The 18,200-nt window shown below is 40.9% G+C and overlaps 2 protein-coding genes across 4 annotated transcripts in view; one reads left to right on the top strand and one right to left on the bottom strand.

The window, feature by feature from the left end:
* Positions 1–4,523: 4,523 nt before the first annotated feature.
* Positions 4,524–8,177, bottom strand: CRIPT (CXXC repeat containing interactor of PDZ3 domain). The gene is made up of 5 exons (XM_026046298.1): positions 8,144–8,177; positions 7,888–7,953; positions 7,413–7,467; positions 6,597–6,700; positions 4,524–5,103 (listed from the first exon to the last, which is right to left on the bottom strand). Exons 1-5 carry the CDS (start codon positions 8,157–8,159, stop codon positions 5,039–5,041), a joined length of 306 nt encoding a protein of 101 aa, XP_025902083.1. The 5' UTR covers positions 8,160–8,177; the 3' UTR covers positions 4,524–5,038.
* Positions 8,178–8,291: 114 nt separating this feature from the next.
* PIGF (phosphatidylinositol glycan anchor biosynthesis class F) overlaps positions 8,292–18,200 on the top strand; it is a 37,317-nt gene continuing 27,408 nt past the window's right edge. For all 3 annotated transcript variants that reach the window (XM_026046254.1, XM_026046252.1, XM_026046253.1), the window contains exons 1-4: positions 8,292–8,519; positions 10,168–10,259; positions 11,061–11,177; positions 17,779–17,887. In XM_026046254.1, coding sequence (XP_025902039.1) covers positions 8,292–8,519; positions 10,168–10,259; positions 11,061–11,177; positions 17,779–17,887 — 546 coding nt within the window. The remainder of the gene's footprint in view (positions 8,520–10,167; positions 10,260–11,060; positions 11,178–17,778; positions 17,888–18,200) is intronic.

Raw genomic sequence — 18,200 nt, 5'->3', positions numbered from 1 at the left:
TTTAATCATCATAACCATGAGGAAAAAAATCTAAGCATTTGTKTTTGCAATGCCTCTTGGCAGACAAGCATAGAAGTGCATTTACTCCAAGTGTTTTACTTCTGAAAACCAYCCTGAATGAATTGCTGATATTGTGGAGTTGCACCTTTCGTTGCAAAGAGAATCAGAAAGAGGAGAGAAGCAGTAGTTTTCAGAGCTGTTCTACCACAAGAAAGCCAATCTGGAAATGTCTGCTTACTTAGGAATATCTGCTTACTTAGGATTTTTTTTGGCCATCGTTTCAGTGGTACCTGAATAATCTGCTCGCTATTCACTGCAAACGAGTTATATGCAGCAAGACAAAAAAAAAAAATAACAGCATTTTTGAAGTGTCCTCAAGAACTTTGCAAGTAAATCATCTTTACCAGCAAAGCCCAAAGGAAGACTGCTCCTCTCAGCCTGTCCCTCAATTTCTTGGCRAGATTTCAAACAAATTCTTCCAGCTCCCTTTAATACATCTGCTCCTGTTGCCTTAAGCAGGGAAAAGCAAGTATTCCTTCCAGGGAAAAGTAWTCCTTACCCAAAGAGAACTTGTTCTCTGCTGTTGTTAGCCAGATGTGATGAGCTTGTGTAWGTCTGGCCTTCTAAGCAAACTACCTTTTAGCCCACTAGTGCAAGGCAGTGAGACATCAGCTTCTGATGAATTTCAGATAACTTCTTTTGTAACAGCACAAGCCTAGGAGAAACAGCTCAAAAGTAACTGCTCTTCACTACTAGACAGATTTATAATGCTCGAAGAAACATTCAGCTCTGCTATTTTTAAGGGYTATCACCATGCCAATCAGACTGGCATGCTAATCAGATTGCCCATCCAGTTCTGCTGACAGGGGTAGCAAAAATAGTATTCCTCACTGCCATATCACAGCTATGTGCCCGTTTTCCAGATCTCCAGCATCTTAAAAGCCACTCGTGGATTCTCCAGCCTCCAGAGCAAATCAGAGAAATGAGCCCATCTTTACAACACATATATGTTTTTCATATATTTTTTCAATCCAGAAAAATAATGACTTGTTCTTACCTTCAGAATCTTATTTTCAGTGTAGAGGTCCTCTCTCAAATGCAGCTTCACCATAGAGAATGCAAAAAGCCAAAGCTCCCACTCTAGGCTACTCCACCAGCAGAGGCAGATCTGATTTAGGAGGGTTTCACATAAAGATCCACCTGCGCTACTGCTAGTCCCGGGCTCCCACGCTCCTGCTCTGCCCAGAGGCCTGGGGTTGCACCAGTTCCTTTTTTTTGGGCTGCTTTATTTCTGTACCGGCTCTGGTAACTCCCCTCTCTGATGCTGTTTGTTTTTAAAATCATATTAATTCACCAACGCAGGTTAAAAAGCAACTTACCCAGGTAAGTGCAGGTCAGAGGGGCAGGAACTAGCGGGTAACATGACAAAACAGAAGCCTGTGTGGGAAGATCCACCACACAATGAAAAGAAACATGAAACCACAAGCTCACCCTACTAACTAGAGGCGCTGCCCTCACACTGAAGCACTGAGAACTAAGCTTCTTGGTGTAAACAATAAGCACACTTGTTCTGACACTAACTTAATATACTGCCAGCTGCACATGGCTGTGGCACTAGAAAACTATATTCAAACAAATTCAGAATGGTTATGCACTTAATTTCAATATCATATTTTGAACCCTTAGCACAGAAAGCTTGGAGATACAAATCTTCTCACATCACATTTACATGTATTACATGAAAGCCTTTTGTTTGATCATATCCATCAGAAACCTTAAGTTTGCCTTTCTTGTTACTGTCCCTAGCCCTGCTACTCATTCCTYCTCTTGGATTATTGTCTTTCAAAGAGCAACAAATACCCATGCCCTTTTATGTGCTGAGAAAATACAGCGAGATGGTWCTTTGCATTGCTCCATGCAGCTGTTTAACTCAAAACTATTATTTTCTTTCTTTGCATTTTTGTACCTACCTCTCATGATTACAGATAACACAAATGCACTGTTCATTCTTGCCCCAGGAATCCCAGGAATGCAACAGTGAGACTGGCCTAAGYGTCTCCGGCAGCAGTGATGCTCAGCTGGGAGAGAAAGGGAAGGCAGGTGCCCTTTCTGTTCTGAGGCTGCGTGCAGATGTGCTCCTGACACCAGAACAAATAGAAAGGTGGCTTACAGTCAGATAACAGGTTAATAGTCTTAAAGCTSTGTGTCTCAATTGTGTTGAAACATTTGTGCAAGTCTGGGCCATTTTCATGAAAAAGACAGTGCAAAGAGGAGGTCAGTGATACCCTTGGATAAGGCATAAAGATTTTCTTGCCATCCTTCCAACAATGATTAAGCCTAAGAGGGTGGGAAAAATGAAAAGTTTCTACAAGTAAAAAATGAAAATAAGTCATAGTGCCTTGGCAGGGCATTTTCAAAATACTATCCTGGATGGTTCTTTCTCTAGTTTATGTAGCAGCATGAATGGGGTAAATCACAGCAACACCGGGAAAGGATGGGAAAAATATGGGAATACCTGGAGCCAATGGACACTCCAGTGGGGCCTGTTACATTTCCATTCGACTGCTGAGCCCGTGGGCACTGGCTACGTGAACAGTAACACTCTTTGCATCACAGGTTACCCCTTYTCTCTCCATCAGTCTGTACCAAGTGTTGCCTGTATTTGGCTCAGTAACTGTTCTAGCCAGAACTCCTTCAGAGCACGGACAGTACAGGAACTCTGCAGCACTAAAAGAATTCTAATTCAGCTAAGCTTGGCAGCACAAATCTCTTATGTAATTTGTGATCTAGAGGACAATCTGATCATCTGGGAATATTAATGTACTAGGAAGAATACATTAAATAAAAATGGCAACGTTCCACTACAAACTTTTTCTGTTTGCTTTTCATTACGTAATGTCTCTGGAATGATAGCATGCACTAATCAGAAATTCTTAATATCAACATAAAATGCTTTTATAACTACTGAATTACAGTACAGCAATATATAAGATTAAATGTTAGCTCTAAGTACATGCTTACCAAGATCTCCATGAACTCTGGTGCAGCTCTGAGGTGCCGGAGAGGGCATCTGCTCTAAATCTAAAGCAATGGGTCTCCAAGACCCTCTGAGGAAGAGGGGTTTTTATGGAAGTTGACTGTTACATCAACCAATTTTACACCAACTCTCTCATGAGACTGAAATATTTGAGATCTTCAGACAGAACCAAAATAAACTCATGCTACTCATATCATTAARGCAAAGTCAAAAGCAAAAACATTTTTCCTTCCTTTTTATCTGAGATATATTCTAATGTGCAAAAGCAGCTGCATAATAACCGAATACAGAGAAAAGCTGTATTCACAAAATAATTACGGAGAGGTTCACACTACTTACACATATGTTGCTCTTAAATAAACTGCAGTATAAAACTTCATTCAAAGCCAGTTCAAGCATCAAACCAGCATGCAGTTCAACTTCAGACAAGCACCTCTTGCCTCTGCACAAGCTGTTTTTCCCAGCATGAGAGCAGGAAGGATTTCTTCCAGAACATGCTCCCCTCTAACCACGGCTGTGTCCCACGGCTGCTGTCAGATACTGCAGATCACTGCCCTCCACAGCAACAATTCCATACGATCATAAATATTTCTTTTCACAACCATTGGGTGATATGTAACTTTTCAGGTTACTGCATCCCTTTTAAAACTGTATGGATTACAGCTCTTTTCTTAACCATCAATGGTAAAAAGCCAGAGGAGTTTCCAATTCTAGACTTCCAGACTTTGGCATCCTTACTGACAGGAAAAAAATGGCAATTCCCCTTTCTTTCAGTGGGAACTCTGCTTATTTCACCCAGACAAAGCTTTTAGTAGATATAAAATGTTCCAAAAAATTTACATTTTAGCAATTGTAGAATGTCAGCAAAATGTATGTCAAATGCTCAAGAATGAATAGCTAAGAATGACAGGAAACTCATTGACAAGTTTTTCATTCTCGTTGAGAAGGCTGCAAAAGCATCRAAGATTCCTTAGAAGAGTAAGCACTTAGACAGGTTTTAGTTAAAATCCTACTCTGTATCACAGTAACATTCTTTGTTACTTTGAAGTGCTATAAAGAATCCCTATGCAGAGCAAACACTACTCTTTATAACAGTATTTGCTTTCTTATATAGATATTAWCCAAGGCACAAAAGAAATGCAGAGCCACGATCAGACCCACATGKTAAAACATACCAATTTAAAGTCCTATCTCAAACCACTGATGAAGAGAAAAGAGGGCCTTTTGATTTTTCCAATTTTACACATACTTATTCAAGGACCAATTTCAAACTCAGCACTTAAAGGGCTGACTAACTCAGGAAGTGACGAGACTGAGACCTGGCATTAGAAATTGCTACTCATTTTATTGCCTTAAGCCACCAGATGTTGTGTGCAAAACCTCTTTAGAGGCCGACAACAGCTCATCAGTCCTATTGCAAAAGTAAGAACTGATAGAGTAAAACATTAGACTTTCATAGGCAAACAGTTTGTGATTTAATCTACCCTACTGTACACGGGAATAAATCTCATAAAGGACAATTGTACTGAAACATAAAGAATAGTACATCCAAGTGAAGGACACAACAGTTTGGGATGAAAATAAATACATACAAGCACAGAACTAAATGAAGATACTACTTTTGGAAGGTGGTAAACTCTTATTTTACAGATCCATAAAATAGTGCTATCAGGCAAATAGAAGACTCAAGATATAGCAACACAAAAGCCTTTAAGTTCAAGGATCTGATTTCTGAGGATTGTACAGTTTCAGTCTATTCAATAAGAACCCTTCTCACTCATTTGGAACTTCCTCAGTTGCTACAAACCATTATGTTTCAGTGTTAATGTCAGYGCTAAAACAAAATTCCTGTATCATACACATTTCTTGCCAAACCATCATATTTTCTTCAACTTGCATTCCAAGATGTAGTATCTTCTAGAAAGCAAATTTCACAAATGGCTTGGGTGAGAAGTTACTGTACAAAGTTGCAGAAGTTCATGAAAAGATCCATCAATATAATTAGACAGAGGTTTGCTTGTAGTTCTTCGTGTCCAAGACTTTCTTGCCACACATTGAGCAGATGCCTATAACCACACAAGAAGTGCAAAAGTTACTTACATCAGTAGGTTTTCTTTATAGCATAGTTATGTTTTTGTAAAGACCTTTTTCCAAAAATAATTATCAATGAGAGCCCATTAAAAAACTGTATACTTTCTCACAGATACTGCAAATTCAAAAGTAGCAATATGTCTTCTAATACAAATTAGTATTTGCAACAAATGTCTATGTATTTCCACTTAAAAAAAATAAAGCTCTACTTTGAGAGCACATAAGAATGCCTGAGGTCTCCTATTTTACTGAAATACTCAAGAGTCAAGAAAGACTCCTATCTGGTAGAGAGGTAAAAATGTCATGTCATGCAACTTTGCAAGTCTGGTAGTGAAACTGAGAGTCAAGATGGACAGAAAGCAACGAAGCTAAGCAAATTTACTCATCCACATAAGATGACTGCTAAATGAAAGACTAACGGGTGGGAAATATCAGGCAATTGAGAAAGTTGGGAATACAGACTCATTTAATTAAGCTCTTTACAGAGAAGTAGAAGAGAGGTAAAGTAGATATCGAGAATACATGTGAACTGAAACAGAGATGACCATTGATGTCCTAGGAGACTTTAACCTAAGACCAAAGAGCAGTAAGCAGAACATATAGAGCACGGAAAAGTATACAAATTGGGCTTTTTTGTTTGTTTTTATTTGATTGTTGTTAGCTTTCTTCTGGTGGTCTAAATATTTCTTGTCTTCCATCTAAAACAGAAAGATGTCAAACTCTTGCCTGCTAGGGCAATATGTCATTTTACAAGACCACACATCAGCAAATGTAAGAACACCAAGTGATAGCTACTCTGGTTGCCTTGCCCCAAGTCAAGTGCTTTCACATACAGACATCACGTTACTAGACACACAGCTAAGATGCTACTAGGAAGTGTAACAGCAGGGAATATGCCACATGATTTAGTCTGCAGTGCAAAGTCCAKCCCATAGGCTGTTTACCACAGGTATAAACAGGATTAATTCACTCTGGAAAGGTTGAAGAGTCTAGATTTCAGAGACACACAACAGTTGAAGCACTAAGTCGCTGAGTCACAAGCCATGCCTGTTTCAAGRAACAGGTCACAACCACAGTCTTTGATGGTCAGAACTAGAACATAAAGTAGTTAAAGTTCTGACTGTTATGAAGAAGTAAGTTTCTACACCAACAGATACATRAGCAGACAAAGCAGAAGTCCTGAAGCTCACCCAAACCAACAAGACTTAAGAAAAACAAGATATTATTTCAAATGAGCATACAGCAAAGACAAAAAAGCACATCAGTGCTACAGCAGGTTGCCAACCCCCTGACACTGCCTCTTATTTTATTGATAACTGACACCTCAGAAAAGTCTGGTTCCAACTGCTCTAAATCCTCCCATTAGTGGCTGAAGRTAACAATTAAATCTCACCTTAGCCTGTTCTTGGTAAGGTTAAACAAAAGCTGCTTGCTCACCAGTTTCAAACCAATCCTCAAGCAATCTCACCTTTTTTATAGGCACATCCTTGACAGTAGTGAGACCCTGGCTGATGGACAGAACTCTTACAAATCCGACATATTGCAAATTTGTTCTTCCCATAAGGATCGAACCTAAAAATAAGGAGAAAGGAAGCACGCTCTGTTTATACACCATGAAATAAAGTGTTTCCACTACCTCATTTTAAGAAGTCTAACTCAGAAACCACAAACAGAAATGCGAGGGGAAACTATGATTTAGAAGGGGACAAAGATTGTTTCAAATAGGTTGCATCTTAGTCTATTCACCCACTATAAGAGGTCTCCTGCATTATAAAAACACARTATGTCTTTTGATTGAGATACTACACTACTGCCAATCAAGCACCTCCCATTAGAGACTTGCCCCCCCAGCAAAAAATGAACTAAATCTGGCAAAAGATAATAAAATAGCTGCTGGGCACTAAACATTGCCAAAGAGCATGTAGAGGTGGTCTTGGCATGAAAGCTAATTTCTTCCAGCTTTTCTTCTAATGTGAATAACAAACTTAACATTCAGTTTTTGTGAGAACTACAATAATATATGTTCTAGGCGACCCTGCCTTTGCAGGGGATTGGACTAGAGATACGTTCCAACCTTAACAATTCTATGATTCTATGAATGTATTTGGTTCAACATAAAAGCATCTGTGAAATATGTAAAAAACATGTTTTTACTAACTATTCACTAATAACATGCTGACGCACCTTCAGAGAACTTTATTTCAAATGTATGTTTTGGACACGGTTTGCATAGCTGCCTAATTGCACAGGAAACCACCAAATAAAAACAGGATTAACTACTAACCTTGCCTTCTTTGAAGTCAAAGCCTTGTTTTCATTCAGCTTTCGGCCACCGCTTTCTACAAAAAGAAAGAAGTTGGTTTCCCTGTTTCAATCGTGCTTGGGAAAAGCTTAGTTTGCAAGTTTGGCATAGCTGTAAATGCGGCCAGAGAGGGAGGTAAATCAGGTAAGCACATAACACATGGGATTAAAGCACAGAACAGGAGAACTCCTTAGGTTCTGTTTGGGCATCATCACTCCACTCCCAGGCGGGGCCGGGGTGGGGGGGAGCAGTATCCCAGGCAAATTTAGCACTAAAAAGCTCACGGAAATAACTCCCCGCTGGACTAAACTAAGGCGCAGGACTAAGCTCGCCGCGGCTGCTCAGCGGCAGCAGAGGCACCAGAGCGGCTGCGGCCGGGGCTGGGCCTGGCGGGCGCGCAAGCGGCTCCGGCGGCCGCGGCGAGCGGCGCCACGGCGCGAGCGGGGCCGCGGGCTACCTGTGGTGTTCCTCGCGCCGTCCTTCCACGTGTCGGGCGTGATCACCGTGCCCAGCTTCCTCTCGCCTGCGGGGAGACACGCGCCGAGCGCCGCGCTGAGCCGGGCCCAAAGCGGCACCGGCCGCGGGCCCGCAGCCACCTCCCACCCCAGGGCCCCCGCCGCCGGGACATGCCAGGGGACATCCCGAGACGCTCGGATCCCAGCACATCCCCATCCCAGGACAGCCCGCTCCCAACTGCTCCCGACCCCACTCACACTTCTCGCACACCATGGCGGCTCCCCCAGCCACAACAAACCGCCACTTCCGGCCGCGCCCCTCGCCGGAAGTGACGCGCCCGCCGGGCGACCGTTGCGGCCGTTGCGGGGCGGCCGCGGCGCGCGGGGGCGGCGCGGCGGGAGCGCCATGAGCGAGGCGGGCGTGCGGAGGCTGTGCGCCGCCAACCTGCTCCGCGGCTGCTCCGTGCTGCTGGCGGCCACCGCGCCGCGCTTCTTCCTCGACGGCTTCTCCGTGCTGGGCACGCCGCTYACCTGGCTCTGCGCCTGCTCCGTGTCCGTCAGCGCCCTCAGCGTGGTGCTGAACGCGGCCCTCGGGCCGAGCCCGCCCCCGCGCAGAGGCTCCCTCGCCCATAAGGTAGGGTTCGCCGTGCSCGGCGGGGCAGAGCTGGGCTCTCTTACGGGGATAAGCAAATGTAAAAGAAAAAACGACAGGTTCTTTGGTGGTGAAACCTTGTTTTCCGTGAGTGAGCTGGGAAGGAAGGTCCCCAACGGTGTCCCTGCATTTYTTTTCTACCCATGGGTAATCATAGAATGCTTAAGRTTGGAAGGGACCTCAGAGGTCTTCTAGTCCAAGTGTATCATCTAGTCCATGTGTACCAGTGAGCGATTCCATGCCTTTCCTTCTCCATGTCATGCACTGTGGCTTGCAGTCTCGGTCCTTGATCCTTCAGCAGCTTATGTGCTGCCAAAAACTGGGCAAATCTGAGTGGTGCAGGTGTCGCTTCAGGAGTCTGAAGCCGCCTGTGTTGAAGTGATGCTTTTGTYCTGAGTGGTCAGAAGTTACTAATAGCTGAAAGAAGAAAAACACTTTTTAAAAAGCTGTTGGTGCTCAAACAGAAAACAACTCGCTAAGATTTAAGTCGCATCTGTTTAACACAAACCAAATTTAAAAGATGATGAGAAATAGCACTGAAATGCTTGCATTTTCTTGAGCAGCTAAATCTGCCCAGAGAAGGCTTTAAGCCCRGGATTATTATAGTTACAATAAAGGCGGGAGTTCCAGTAATGCACTCGTGAACAGAGCAGATCTGGAGCAGCYCCGGACTGCTCCAGGAGTGATGGGACCCACGTGCAGTCAGCAGTGAGCTGGGCAGTTTTGTTGAATCAGGCAAAGCTTAACACTCTTAAGTGATGATTAAAAAGTTATGCAAATGAAGCCTCCATCCCTGACAGCAACAGCTTTGCCTGTAAAGCTGCTATCTAGTCTTGCTGACTGACGGGGGAACATGAGATATACGGAATCACTGTCTACAATAAGCATGGACATCAACCATGTGCTTTAAAAAAACCCCACACAATACAGCAAAGCAGACCTCAGGTTTTAGGTGAGATTTCATCCCAAGGGAGAGTACAAGTAGAAACCATGAGCTTTTATTGGTGAATACCAAGTGGCTGTGTTTCTATATAGCGTACTGGATATCCAGAAACTCTTGTTTAAGTCATGGAAAACTAGTGCATTTTGTAGCTTTAAAAAGTCATAGACAGACATTTCTCAGGTAGATTTAGACTTGAGGAAGACAGTTTAAAAATACAGTGTGTTTTATTTCATGTAGTTGTAAGTATTGCATTTGATTCTGAGTATCTTATATATATATATAAAAATATACTTTATAAATAGTTTTGCGTATTCTACGAAGCTGCTTTTTAAACATATGGATATAATGCTGAAACGTAAAACAAATACGTGCAAGACTTTCTGTTTATCTTGTTGTTTTCAATTACTTTTTGTATGCATGGWTTATAATAATATGATAATGAGAAGATTTTTAGATCAGATTGTAACCATGTTTTTAATCAATGTTTTTAATTACAAACCATGGAGAAAGTTGTTGGGAAACGCACAGGGAAACAGGAAACGCACACATCATAGTGTGCAGTAGTTGAAATTATGTAAGGAAGTAGACAGAATAAAGTGGTACTGATAGGATATTGACTATATACGCAGCTCATTGTTCTTTTTTATTTTGAAGTGTTATTCTAATATTTTGTTGCTCTTTTTTTAGATATCCAGATTTCTAAAATGCTGTATGTACTTTCTCATGTCTTGTATACTGTTTCATGCGATTGTTGTTCTTTATGGAGCACCTCTCATAGAGTAAGTTGGAAGAGCCTTTCTTTCCCTAAATGTTTTAAGGGGCARTTCTTGCAGATATTGGGATAAGTACTTAATATTTGGGAATTAAATGCTAACCTCCTGGCTGGGGGAGGAGGARAGGCAGTTTTTCACAGAAGTGAAAAGAAGTTTTCTTGTAGTGTTACCTAGTTGGAGATGTGCAGGTGTAGACATACTTGACACTTGTATGTCAGGTATATTGTTACAAACATTTTCTGAGTTTCACTCTAGTCATTTTTCTATTAAGACTCTAGAATGTACCTGTCCTGTATCTTTCACCCTCTTATTAGTATTTTAATCTACGGGGGTGATTTTTTTAAAAAAAGAAGTCTGTTTGACGTCTCTCCTAACTGATTTTTGAGAAAGGTGATATATTTCAAAATAGTCATACGACATGTAGYTTGGTTTCATGGTTACTTCTATTAAGTCAAACTAGAAATATTAATGGAGTAATAGAGTAAATATCCAAATCTACTTAAACTAGAAAATAACCTTCCGTGTAAGATATTCCTGTGTTTGTTAAAATGTTACAGGTATTGGACAGTTAAAGTAAGCTGCTGCATTTCAGATTTTGTTGGGATAAGGAATCGATATTAGAATTCTGTCCATCTTTCTTTTCTCTTCTACACAGTAAGAATTAAAAAAAACCCCTCTTTTCCTTACATAAATTTTAGAAAGAATGCATGCTTTAAGGTTGACTTAGAGTCTTTTTCTTAATTCTTGAAACTCTTAGAAATGTAGCATTTCTACTTGAGTTAATTTTGTTGCATTCCTTCTTTGTAGGTCAGTGACTGAGACATTTTTGTTTGCAGTTCTCCTWTCTACCTTTACTACTTTACAATGCTTGTGTGTGCTGGGACCAAACATTCAAGCATGGATACGGGTATTTAGTAAAAATGGGTAAGTTCCATTTTAATTTTTCTCTGTTCTTATCCATGGAAGAAATAGATGGACTGGGCTTGTCATAAACAATATATCATGGAGTTTCTTGTAAAGCAAATAAAACATCCTGGATTATAACTTAYTTTCATGTTCATAATTAAGGGATTGTGATTTTCTTTTTTCCTGGCAAAGAAAACTCTTAGCTATCTTGAAGACAATACTGAATTGGAAAAGTGGCTTTTTTATTTCTAGTGTACAGACTGGAACTGTGAAAAATTGGGGGAGAAAAAAACCCTATATGCTTGTGGTTCTAATAACGTGGTGGTATTAATGCCTTTGTATTGTGTCCTAAATGTGAACTCTAATTTCAACAAAAATTAAAGTTGTATAACTCCGCTGACATAAGGAGTTGCTTTTGATTTAAACTTGGATGTTCAAAGCCAGCAGTGGGTTTTTTTTTTGCAATAGTTTAATGTATTGTCTTTTGTAGTATATTAGTTTTCAGCTTACTGAAAAATATCTTCAATCCTGACTCAAGTCAGTTATACTAAGATTTTATTTTCGTTGAGCAGAGTAATTGAAATGACAATTTGTAAGAATTTATGAACAATATGGAGTCATTCASCCAGAACAAATTATTAGTGATTCTTTTAGTCGTGTCTGGAATTTTGCACGTGGAAATAATAGATGCATTTAAGTAACCTATGTTTTACTGCAGTCTTCCTTTGTGTCAGGTTAGATTTTTAGTATATGTCAGTTTATTTCCTTCCTCAATATTATTTCTGCATAATTATTGCATAGGCAACAGGAGTTCTTTGATTCAATGACAACTTGCATATACCACTTACTTCCTAGTGAGCCATGCAATATTATCTGAATAAAGAGTTTATTTAATATAATGGTGTTTACATAGACTAGCCTCTGTATGAAGGCAAACTAGAAATAAATTCTGTAGGAGTTCTTTATGCAGTGTAGTAAACTGCTTTTTTTAAAAATGATTCTGTAGTTTTTCATTTGGGTGTGTAAATGAGTTGGAGTCGGGCATGAGCTGAGTGTAGGCAAGGCTTATTGCCAGGTTGTGTCCCCGCACTCCACCACGAAGGGTAAGATCAGGGAGCCTGTTTGCTTGGGAGGAAGAGTTCGGTGAGCTGAATTGCACAGGGGCTGCAAGTTGGAAAGTCTGACTGAGAGCATAGCTTGGAGCAAAAAAGGACTTCGTTAAAAAAAAAAATCAGGACAAGCTTAGGTTTAAGTATCAGATCGGAGTTTATTTTTATTACTTATTTGCCCATGCAGTCTTCATCAAGGTGCACAGGCAAGATCAAGGTGTGTTTTTGTTCCTAAGAAAAGCAGAAGAAGAAATCTAGTATATAAAAAGTAGAAAAAGGTGAAATATAATATTATCCAGCTCTTGCTCTCTATCATTTTGAAAAAATTCTAATGTTTTTAAGGTAGTCTAGRATGGAAATACTGATGTGCATAAGATCTTCTCCCAAGACTCTCCCGAGAGTTGCATTGCAGTGCCTTAYTATATAGAATCTGTTCCAACATTGTGACTAAGGTGCAGCTGAGGCAGTTTTGCATAAGTCTTTTGAGGATGTTCCCCCAAAGTGCTTTTTCTTTACAGATGCCCCTGTCTTCATTTGTAGTTTTTAAAAGCTGCTGGTAAAATCAGTTCACATTATTCCAAGGTCAATCTTTAAGGTCCCTTTGCTCTAGAAGAGAGATTAGTCWCATGATAATGTGTGTTCTGTGGCACTGCAGGCTTTTTATCTGCCTTATAAGAGTTTGGTGATATTGAAGCTTTTTGGGTTTATTTTTGAATAAGTGAAACAATTGCACAAAAGCTAGTTGCAGCTCAGACAGAAAATTGCACATGCTTTGTGCTTTCAAATTGAGTGCACTTCTGAATTGGAAACATTGATTTGATAGACCAGATTTTTTTTTCAAGTACTTTTATTTAAAGGATTCCAAACAACTAGTTCTTACCTTAGTTTTTACAGTCTATGTACATGTGGGATGTGTGAGGAAAAAGTGAGCTCCTGTATTCTCTGTAACAATTCTCCTGTTTTAGGTAGGATGTAAACAGAGCCTCACCTTCCCTCCTGCTCCACTGCCCAGTCCTGCACTGGGGAATAGGTAGGTTCTGTCCAGCTGTTTCTGGACACACCGTGTTCTGACATCCAGTGTTGCGGCCAGCGTCATGACTCTGATCCCAGGTAGTTGTGCGCCTCTGTGAGCAGATAATGGGAAATAAAAGCTATCAAAATCGTTGCTGGTACTAATGGGGGTAGGAGCCTGCTCTTTGAGTAGCTCTTCAGTAATTGTCAGCTAAAAGAGCATTGTGTGCAAAAGCCCTTAGCATCGCCTTGCTTCTTCTGGGGCTTCTTCTGGGGCTGTTCGATTCAAGCCGCTAGTTGGGATAATTGTGTTGAAATTTCTAGCATGAGAGCAATTACTAGATGTCACCAACAAACCGTCAGGCCTGAGTAGGCAATATACAGTGTTTGGAGCTCCTCAAGAAATAGTACAACACTGTGACTTTAGGGCAGGTTTCATTTCTTTTCGTTTCTCCTATTTCATTCCTTGTGTACTGCGTGCTTTTCTAGGCTTGGAAATGGCATTTGCAAGGGCACACATCACTGAAGTGCTGGGCTGCTTCGTAGTTCAATGCTGCCATAGTGCAGAATTTTGGATCTTATCTACCCAAGGGCTGTCTTAGTAATAGTGAAGTGTTAACTGATCTCTTACTGCAAGCATTATTTAAAATAGCACTTGAGCTATTGCGTTATTTAACAGATTAAAATACTGATTATGGGCTGTAAAAGGCTTTTGTGTTACCTGTGCTCGATAATCTTAAACATCACTAGATTTGCTTTAGAAAACATTTGCACATATATATAATATATATATATATTTTGCACATATATGTATATGTATATATGTATATGTATATATGTATATGTATATATGTATATGTATATATATGTATAATATATATATATATGCGGGATTTTTGTAATAGGTTATCAAATAACTGCTAATGCCCTGGTGGATGATGTTGCGTGCAGAGAGGAATAAGCAAATAGGTGTTACCACTCTATATGTATATGTATATATATGTATAATATATATATATATGCGGGATTTTTGTAATAGGTTATCAAATAACTGCTAATGCCCTGGTGGATGATGTTGCGTGCAGAGAGGAATAAGCAAATAGGTGTTACCACTCACGTGTAGAGACGCTGGCCTCGTGCTGGAGGACACACAAGGCCTTGTTCAGGCAGCCATTGTTGGCACTGTTAATGCTGTGAAGGGGATGAATTAGCAGCTCAAACTGTTGCTGTTTAAGCTRCCGATGACTTCCTTCTTGGCTTGGGCACTGTGCCGTGCCAGTGCTGTCCTTTTGCTTTTGGATCCAAGGGGCAGCAGTAAGTGTGTAGCCTAACCAGATAAGGCAGCCGTGCAACCTAACCAGCATCTGTGAGCTTTGGAGTTTGCTGTCCCTCTAGTATCCTACTCCTAAAAATGCCTTTCTTCTCTGGTCTAAAGCAAGGCTTGCTCATCATCCAAGAGGTGACAAACTTGGATCCAGATCTCTTACCTTTCCCATTTGGAGGGGAAAAACCCAGGGGCTCAAACCCCAGGTCTCCTGTCTCTGCATGATGTTTTGCTGTCTGCTGAACATTTGCTATACTTTCTTGTTTCTTAGCTGGTACTAAGTTCTGCAGTGCTCGTGGCCCCTGAAAGCTTGAGAATCACTTGCTAGAGCAGTGATGCAAAATAAGTGCTTCAGGCACGATTAAGCAGGGAGCCAATTGTTCACAACTTGGGAAATGGCTGGAGGTACAAGGCCGTGAACTGAGGACTGGAGTCATCAATACCTGCAGTGATGCAGTCTGCACCGTGATTGCTCTTGCAGAGTTTTTCAGTGTGCAGTAAATTCATCCTTCAGCCACTCTAGCTGAACTTGAAACTTTGACCTGGAGGCCTTCTGTGACAGGTCAAGTTGTTGAAGAGCTGCAATACGCAGACTGCTTTTACTCTTCGGTATTTTCAGTAATAAAAATTTGTTTTGAAATATTTACATAGTGAATTTTTATTTTAAATTTCAAGGCGTTGTAGTCATCAAATTAATAACAACATATCTGCACCCTAGAGTACTTTGCAGTTGTGCTTGTACCTTTTTTACGCAGTCATTGGTTTGGGTTTTTCCCCCTTGTGATGCCTGCAGTATCTTTTAACTTGCTCAGCCAAACAGCACCAAAGCTCAATAGGAGAATCCAGTCTTAAAATAGTTTTTACAGTGAACATCTTAAGGGGAAAAAAAATCTCATGAATGTGTGGTATAGGAAAGCTGTGACTGTAGCTAAAATATGCATTATATACATTTTGTATATAGCTCCTGTTTCCTTACATCAATAACATAAGGAAGATGTTAGTACTCCAGTGCTAGGCTCATAAGACCATATCATGGTTTAACATTTGTGAGTTGCTGTGATGGTTTGTGTATTTTATTATAAGGTGTTTCTATAGGGGGAACTGCAGTGCTGTATATGAACCATATAGAACCACTAATAGGAAACCAAAGCTCTCAAGGATGCCCCGAGCGAGAAAGCCTCAAAGCTGTCACCTGTTGTGGCATTACAACATGCTTTGCTTTGGTTTCCTTCATCTTCTCCCTTATGAGTATTTTGTGAAAATCAGCCTGGTCAGCCCTTCCGTCTTGGAATCTGATCCCGGTGGCCGAGTTCCCCATGGGCTGGGTTTGTATTTCTAGGCAGCGTCCTTGGCGCTGTGCTGCGTTGCTGGAGCTGCCTGATGCTGCCGCCTCCTTTTGCATGCCGCCCGTGGAGTTCTGTTCGTTAGAGCAGGGCTCGTTAGCGCAGGGTTCGTAACGGCCTCTCCAGCCATTACAACTGCCTGAAAATTCCCCTACTCTGATTTTAAAGGAGGGAAAAAAGTATCTTCTGTGATTATAAGCTTTTTGTGGCATGCAAATCCCGTAAGAGAATTTGCTTAGTTTTGTGTTAAATCCCATAGAAAGCATCCTATTAGTTCTGTTTTGTCAGCTAGATAAAGTAAGCCTTCCTCTCTCTGAGGCTCTCCGTGGGATGAACTTCATCTAACCTTTGAATGTAGATAGAAATAAATTGAGAAAGTGTGTTGGTCTACATGCTGTTGTTAGCCATGACTAATAAAAATATTTAAGAGCTCTGCAAAGAGGCATTTAAAACGGTGCAGGAAGCTCCAAATACTGCCAATTTCTTTAGCCTAAATAGAGCTAAAGCATCTATGCATCTGCCATAGCCATGGGGCATCAGTTGTTCCAAGATACCTTTTCTCAAAACTGCTTGCAGTGTATAATTTTCTCTCTAGTTTGGCTACCAAACCGTAATTCCTAATGTTGATGCTGCTTGCAGTTTCTGGTAGCAAGAAGCTCTTGCCTCATCTGGTCCATACCTGGAACTTGGTAAGGCGCCTAAGGCTACTTTTGATTAAGGATGCTATGGAACCTGCTCTGAATGACACAGTAACTGATAGGGGACAATACAACGGTCACATGTTCAGTGAGCAGCATCATTCTGAAGAGATTCTTAGGTTCTTTCTTCCTCCTTTTTTGAAGAAAAGATAATTATTCCCAGAATGAATCCCCCTTCATGTAATCCTGGGGCAGCAGTGGCTTTTGGCAGGGATCATTTCACAGGAGTGGCCTCAACATGAGCTGTTGGCCTGGGGCAAGGGCACGACCACAGGCAGTGGGAGTGTGGGAGCAAGAGAGCGAGGCTGGAGCAGGTTGGCCACTTAGGAGCAGCAAAAGTGAGGGAAGCTCATTCAGCTGCAGGGCTAAGTACAGCTTAGGGCTCAGCATAAGCGATTTGCCCTCACAGCCTGGGGGGCAGGATCAAGCTGCAAGTCCTTGCTTGGGTTGAGCTCAACACAGAAAAAATTTTCAGGGCATTGCAGCACCAAATGGAATCCTACCTGGAACATAAGTGGCATCTGTCGGCATTTACTTGGCTTACAAAAGTATTCCTCAGGCTGATTTCAAAAACTAACACATAGAGATGTTATCACATGAAAAAGCAAACTCATTTTGGCAAAAATAAAATCTGTTTTAGAAAACTTACATGATGCCTTCATCTAAAGAGATCAGTGAGCACCTGTAAGGGATAGTTTGAGTGCGTGCCTCTGTCTTGAATTTGTGCTTAATGTTGACCATATTGTTAGCAGAGCTGTTAATAAGTGGCAGCATTTTGAACATGAATAACTGCGAAGTTTCATGTCTAACCCTGTATTTGTCAGGAATTAAGAGTGCTGCAGAGATGACCTGTTTCTCTGTGCTTGGGCCTTTCAGATGACACAAGTGGAAAGGGACCTGTTTTTTTTTCTCTCTCCAAGTCTCTTTCATAAAGCAGCGAGGACAATATGTACATGAGAAATGTGCTTTGAGTTCAAAAGTGAGAACTAYTTCTTCATATCTGTTAGGAGAAACCTGCATCTTTTTTATCAAATACCTTTGTTTGTAGGCTCACTTGCTAGAAAGAGTAGATCAGACGTTCTCCAAGAGTGACTTGTGCTGCTGTTGAAATCCTGTCACATACTGTCCTTGCAGAGCCATGTCCATCTGGGATAACAACCTCCAGATTACGACAGTGTGCAGCGTTCTAGGGGCCTGGTTTGGAGCATTTCCTATTCCTCTCGATTGGGATCGGCCTTGGCAGGTTAGCATCTATACCTTTATTGTAAATATACACATTTATCTTCTGGATATGCATRCTATATAAAAATTGCTGTGAAAATATAAAGATATTTAGGGCTTTACTGATAAATTATTTCTACAGGGTCGTGCTAAACTATACTTAATATGTCAGTATAAGCATCCATTTTCCATGTTTACTGGAAGTAAAATGCAGATTTTCTTTTAACCTCCATTTTAATAGTTTTTCTTATAGATTTGTGAGCATGTCTGTAACTATAATGAAATACTATCATTCAAAGCTATCATTCAAAGAGTTTGATAGGAGGAAGGTATAC

The sequence above is a fragment of the Nothoprocta perdicaria genome, unplaced genomic scaffold, assembly GCF_003342845.1.
Source record: "Nothoprocta perdicaria isolate Ctin4 unplaced genomic scaffold, notPer1 scaffold_43, whole genome shotgun sequence".
Classification (NCBI taxonomy): Eukaryota; Metazoa; Chordata; class Aves; order Tinamiformes; family Tinamidae; genus Nothoprocta; species Nothoprocta perdicaria.
Note: the sequence above shows the minus strand (reverse complement) of the source record. Positions and strands in the feature narration are given on the sequence as shown.